The following is a 6089-nucleotide window of genomic DNA, read 5'->3' as shown; positions in this document are numbered from 1 at the left end:
CTTTCCACGGAGGTGACTCTCTAGCTTTCAAAATGAAGTTCTGGATTAAAAGAATCCAAAAAGTTGTCGTTATCACTACTGTGATTTAGAAGCCACTTTTCACTTGATCCTCAAAACTGTAAGGGCAGCCGGGTAGGTATTTTTATATCCATTTCACAGATGAGCAAACTAGGGCTGAAAGCAACGAAGGGATCTACTCAAGGTCACAGTGAAAGTAAGTAGCAGCCCAAATTGCAAACTCTACAGTTCTCCCATACTTGACGACAAAAGAAATCACCTACACTTTACGGGCTGGACCTTCAGTCAAAGACACCGAAATAAACAAACCAAACAAGTGAACACTGACATGGTCACTACATTTAGTGTTTATCTTGTGCCAGTAATACCTAGTATCTAAATCAACTAAGCTAGAGGAAGGGGACTTCTATTATCCACATTTTACAAAGGAGGAAGTTGAGGTAAGGCCAGGAGCCGATGTTCAAATTCCAGTTCATTCACCCCTCGGGGACCCATATTCAGAAGCTCTGACACATTCAGAAAAAAAGCTGTGCGATTAAAGGGTGAATTATTTTTATCTCTCTCTCTCACACACACACACACACACACACACACACACTTCGAGCAACTATAGGCAGTGTGGCTCAGTAGTTAAGAATGGGCTCCAGATCCAGACCACAGGTGACCCTTGACAAGTTACTCTCTGTTACAGCTGCAAAAGGGAGGTGATAATAGCACTTCCTTCCCTCCCTCCCAAAGTAGACATGTTAACTAATACTCAAGAGGCTGGCACACCAGAGCTCCAGATAGCTCCAGATAGTAATCGTGATGGTTGTTATGGTCGTGTTTAGTGGCAGTGACAGGCTCCGGCCCTGTAGGAATCTACTCCAGTAAGATATGTGAGTGAGACTCTGATTCCAGGCAACAGATGACAAGGAGAGGATGAGGGCCAGGCTGGGAGGGACGTGGCCATTTCTCATTTGGGCTCCCCTCGCAGGGAAGGTGGGCCTTGGGGACAGGATCCTGCCCTTCCCTAAGGGGCATGGGCTGCAGGTGTCTGGCCGCAGATAAGAGAGCATAGGGGTGTGAGGACACCGGCCCGTGAGCCAGACTAGGTGGGTCAGGGGCCCCCTGTCCAGCTCTTATCGGCTCACCTGCTTCAGCGCGCGCTGTCACCGGTTGTGCACGCCCGTTGCTAAGCAACCCAGTTGCCAGGCGACCCCGGCAGCGTCCGCAGCACCTCGCTGCAGTTGGCGCCCATCGCGCAGGCTCAAACAGCCCTGCGCTGGGGCCTGCTGTAAAGTGGAGACAATCATACTTTCCGGGTTATTGTGGGGAACAAAGGCGGCTTAGCTTTGTTCATGATATAAAACGTAAAGGAAAGGAAGTGACTGTGTACGCCTTTCTCTGTACTGAAACTGCGTGGCTTTAATCCTCAGGGTAACCCCGTCAGCTGATAACGTTCTCCAGTTTATGACAGGAACCTCAAAAAGGTTTAGTAGCTTCCCCCAGATCACACAGGCTTGGTCCCTGGACTGCCTAGCCCTGGTCCTTGCTTTGTAGGCTGACCACCTGGTAATGACACAAATAGGCTTCTGCAGTGGACCCACCACACTAATGACCAGAACAATTGTGCTTGAAAGCAAGCCAGACTCAGTCATCACCTGCATAAAACCCTCCATGGCTCCCCACTGGTTTCAGGACAGAGTCTAAACTTCTAGCCTGCTACTCAAGACATTGGGCAGTGGTCTCCGCCTACAATGCTAGACTCTCTCAATTCCCCACAGCCACTCTTTTGCTGCTTGTAACACTAACCACCTCTTTGTCTTTGAGGACGCAACTTGGTAGACACTTCCTCTATGAAGCCCATCTTCTTCCCCAGCTCCAAGTTGGTAAGTGATCCCATAGCTTAATTATCCCATTGGCACACCTCCCTCCCCTAATTCCCTTCTCAGCTTCCTCCTGCTTCCAGACTACTCCAACTCCCTGAGGCCATATCAGTCCTGTTTACTTGCCTCTCCAATGCTAGGAATATACCAGGAGACTTTCAATAAGTGTAGAATAAATGAATGGGTAATAGATTCGAATCGAGCTTTACACTAATCTACAAGGCACTTTTACTATCTTGTCACAACAAACTCTTGAAGTAGATAATTGGGTCCATTTTATAGCTGAGTTAACCAAGGCATAGGAAAAGGTGGAGCAACTCACACTAAGGGTCTGAGCCCTTAGTGGTGAAACTCACTAACAAAGGCACCAAGTTTCAGCCTCCAGCACACTTAGCTTTGAAATGAAGATAACTGATTTAGATCTGTGTGAAAAGGAGTCCATATTGTGATATGGAGATCTGCCCGCTACTGCGGTCCTTCAAAGGACCAAGTCATGAAGGGTCTCTCTAACCCTGAGCATCCTATCTTTTTAAGGAAGGTGGTATAGAGAGCACTGGGCTGGGACTCAGGAAATCTGGGTTCCAATTCTAGCTCTAACTTGGTAGGTAAATCCTTTTGAATGTGTGAGCCTTAGTTTTCTTGTCTGTGCAATCGGGAAGCTGAATCAAGTATTTTTTCAAAACTGAGGCCTCTCAGAATCTGGGTATATAGTCATTTTTTTCAATTGTCCTTCAATTTTATTATTTTTCAATCTCTTTTTACTTTGTTAAATATTTATATATAACAATCTATATAGCATAGATGTTAATTTGTGAAACATAAATATATAATAACCACCTGCGAATTCGCCACCAGAACATTATCAATGCCTATGTCCTCTTCCCCTTCCCCACATCCCGCCCTCTTCTCCAAAGCTAACTACTGTCTCTTTTTGTGATTATAGTCTTACAAGCGCCTCTGGAGGCCATCTAGCCCCACATGCCTCACTCTCCAAACAGACAGTAGCTCACAGGAGCTCAGTGACTCAGGTCAGCTTTTAAATAGCCATTAATTATAACAATTAATTTTGTAGCATGAGCTCTAGAAGCCAGGCATATGATATTCAGGCACCATTAGATTCAGAACGATGTAGATTAAATACTAGGCATGTCCATTCCTTGTCACTGCAAGGTGCTGGACTCTAATCAGATGCCAATGCTACAACAAGAGCTCTTATTTTTATACCATGATTGCAGAGAGGAGGAGGTGCCTGCAGGAAAGACTCAAAGGAGGAAAGCACACCAAAAGACATCAGGGCTGACCTGGAAAGGCCAGAGATGAAGGACATTATTGTGTACTGTGTTCCAAACTACTTATTTTCATTTGAGTCTTTTATTGAATAGAGAATATATAGAGACAGAGGAAAATCCAAAATGTGTGAAAGTAAAATGTCTCTTTCAGTCCCCAGACAACAGGTTTTCCACGCCTGTGGCAACCGCTGGTATCATTCCAGAGATAAGCTAAACTTATACAAGTAAATATGATCCATTTACTTTTTCATGTTGTGGCATCATACTTCAAACACTGTTCTCCATCTTTTTTTAAATTTAATATTCATTCACTCACTTAACATTCACTAAATGTCTGCTATGTGTAGGTACTGTTCAGCCAATGCGATACATCGATGAACTAAACACAAAACCCCCTTCTCTCACTGATCTCGGTGGAGGGAGATAGACAATCAACATAAACAATAAGTTATATACTATGTTAGAAACTAGTAAGTGCCTGGGAGAAACCGCAGAATAAGGGGTTGGGAGGATGCTGCAATTGTAAAGATGGTGCTTAGGGGAGGCCTCATCTAGAGGAAACAGTGTGACTACCTGGGGCAAGAGCATTCCAAGCCCAGGGACTAGCCAGTGCAAACATCCTAGTACCCAGCCTTTTGGAGGAACAGCAAGGAGAGCAATGGAGCAAGTGTAGAATGGGATGGGGGAGAGCAGTAAGCTGTAGATGACGTAAGGGAGGAAATAGGGCCAGGACAAATCACATGGGGCTTCTTGGGCCACTGTAAAAGACTTTATTAACTGAGGATGCGAGGAGACATTGGAGGAGCCGAGGATTGACATGATCTGATCTGTGTTTTAACAGGCGATCTTGCTGAACTGGGAATAGAACGGGGGCAAGGGTGGAAGCAAGGAGACCAGTTAGGGGGAGAGAAGATGATGGCGTGGAAGCGAGAGGGAGAAAGAGGACACTGGACAAATTTTCAGGGTAGAACCTACAGAGTTTACTGATAGATCAAGATAGGAGACGTGAGAGGAAAAAGTCACAGGATCCTGAAGATCCCTCCATAACAGCATATAACGAAAAACACGAAATATTTCGATAACCAGAAAAAGTCATATTTAATGTATCATGAAAATAAATACTTAAACATTTCACATAATCCCTACCAGTGAGCCACCCCCAACTTCCGCCTATGGTAATTATCTGGAAAGTTTGGTGGGAGAGTCTCTCCACGGTCAGCCCCGCCCAGACCCCGCCTCTTAAGCCCAGGCTCCACCTCTGCTGCCCTGATCTTGCCCAAGTCTCCCCTATCCGGCCCCGCCCTCGTCACCATGATGATCGCCAGCGCTCTGGCCGGGTCCAGGCAGCAGCCTCATCAGGCTCTCGCGGCTCCCTCGGGCTCTTGTTGCTATGGTGACCGCTCCTGCAGGCCGCCGTGGGACTCTTTCCGCAGCGCACACCATCTAGACCCCGCCCCCGACGTCCTGGATTCGTCAGACGCCAGCCGGTCCCGCGTGGCGCTCGTTGCCATGGTGATCGCTGCCGCCCGCTTAGGCAGACGAGGCCGTGCGGAACCTGGAGCTACTCCAGTCGCTGCGGGTGAGTCCACCGCCCCTTCCGTCCCACCCTCGGCCCACCTCTGTAAGAGCGCGTCTCGGAGGCCGGGGTCAGGAGGACGCTGCGACCCCCGCCCACCTCCCACCGCCATAACTAACCTGAATGCGGCCTGGCCCCGAGGCCTCATCATTTCCTGAACGCCCACCGTGGGCCAGGCCCGTGCTGGTCCTGGAAGAAAGTCTGGTCAGATTGGGAAGGACAGCAGGCCTCTGTCAAGGCCACCCTGGTGGGGAGAGGTGGCGGACAAAAGGCTGTCGAATAGGTGTCAGGGGCCTGGCCATGGGTGGGGTGACAGGCTTGTGTAATGAAACCTAAGGTCCCCCACCCACAGCCCACCCAGAACCTTCAACCCTTTGCTCTCCATTCTACTTTCTGCACCCGGGCCGCGTTGTACAGCCTAGTGTTTGGGCTGTGCCTCATTCACACCCAGTGATAAGCTAGGAGAGGAGCCACTCCTGGTTTCCAGTTGACAGCAAGAGACCCGGGTCTTCTGGACTCCCAGGCAGGGTGGGGCAGGCTTGGCCCTCTCACCCCCACCCCCACCATATTGCCTGCAGAATGAAAGAGATGACCTCTGGCCAACACTCTGTGACAAAGGAGGAAGCTGGGATCTCTTTTTTAAAGCTACTGAAAAGTTACTCATAAACTTGAGGGTGAGTCCCCAGAGATTGGCACAGCTCCCTAACTCTCTTTCCCCTGGTTGGATCTACAGGACTCTGGAAAGATGAGGTCCTCCCTGACACCTTTGGGGCCCACTGTGAGCCGGGACCGCATCATCACCTGCTTCCCTAAGGTAGTCACTGGGTCAGCCCTTTATGTGTACACTGCAATCCTGACACCACTTCACATTCAGCTTTCCCACCTGCACTCACCACCAGGGACAAAGCAAGTGAATCGGGGAGGGCAGTCCCCCTCTGACCAAACTCCAGAGACTCGCCAGACCTCTTGAGAAGCTAGGAGACTTGGCGTTGACTTGCCCAAGACGGGCCAGCATGTTACAGGCAACACTAGGAAGCAGTGTGGCATGGAAGTTAAGGGCACAGACTTTGCAGTCAGACAGTCCTGAGTGTGAATCCTGATTTTGTCATTAAGCTGTGTGACCATGAGCAAATTACTCAACCTCTCTGAGCCACTGGCACACAAGGATGATTACTCTCACCTTGGGGGCCTGGCTCATGGTAAACAGGAGTTCCCTTTCCCAAGTGGTGGTTGCTATTGTTCTCATTATTATTACAGTTATCAAAACAGCACTCCAGTTTCCTGACACCAGATCCAGAGTTTTCCATCCTTACCATCCTGCCTTTAATTCCTGCTAAA

The 6089-nt window shown here is 48.7% G+C and overlaps 1 protein-coding gene across 4 annotated transcripts in view; it reads left to right on the top strand.

The window, feature by feature from the left end:
• The first annotated feature begins 4500 nt into the window (after window positions 1–4500).
• RAB36 (RAB36, member RAS oncogene family) overlaps window positions 4501–6089 on the top strand; it is a 15196-nt gene continuing 13607 nt past the window's right edge. For 2 of the 4 annotated variants that reach the window (XM_006908693.3, XM_025044534.1), the window contains exons 1-2: window positions 4501–4754; window positions 5485–5565. In XM_006908693.3, the coding sequence (XP_006908755.1) occupies window positions 5497–5565 (69 nt within the window). In that variant the 5' untranslated portion in view covers window positions 4501–4754; window positions 5485–5496. Of the gene's footprint in view, window positions 4755–5221; window positions 5231–5478; window positions 5566–6089 lie in introns of those variants that run through there. The other 2 variants (XM_015586885.2, XM_015586883.2) reach the window with 2 other exon arrangements.

The sequence above is a fragment of the Pteropus alecto genome, unplaced genomic scaffold, assembly GCF_000325575.1.
Source record: "Pteropus alecto unplaced genomic scaffold, ASM32557v1 scaffold113, whole genome shotgun sequence".
NCBI lineage: Eukaryota > Metazoa > Chordata > Mammalia > Chiroptera > Pteropodidae > Pteropus > Pteropus alecto.
Note: the sequence above shows the minus strand (reverse complement) of the source record. Positions and strands in the feature narration are given on the sequence as shown.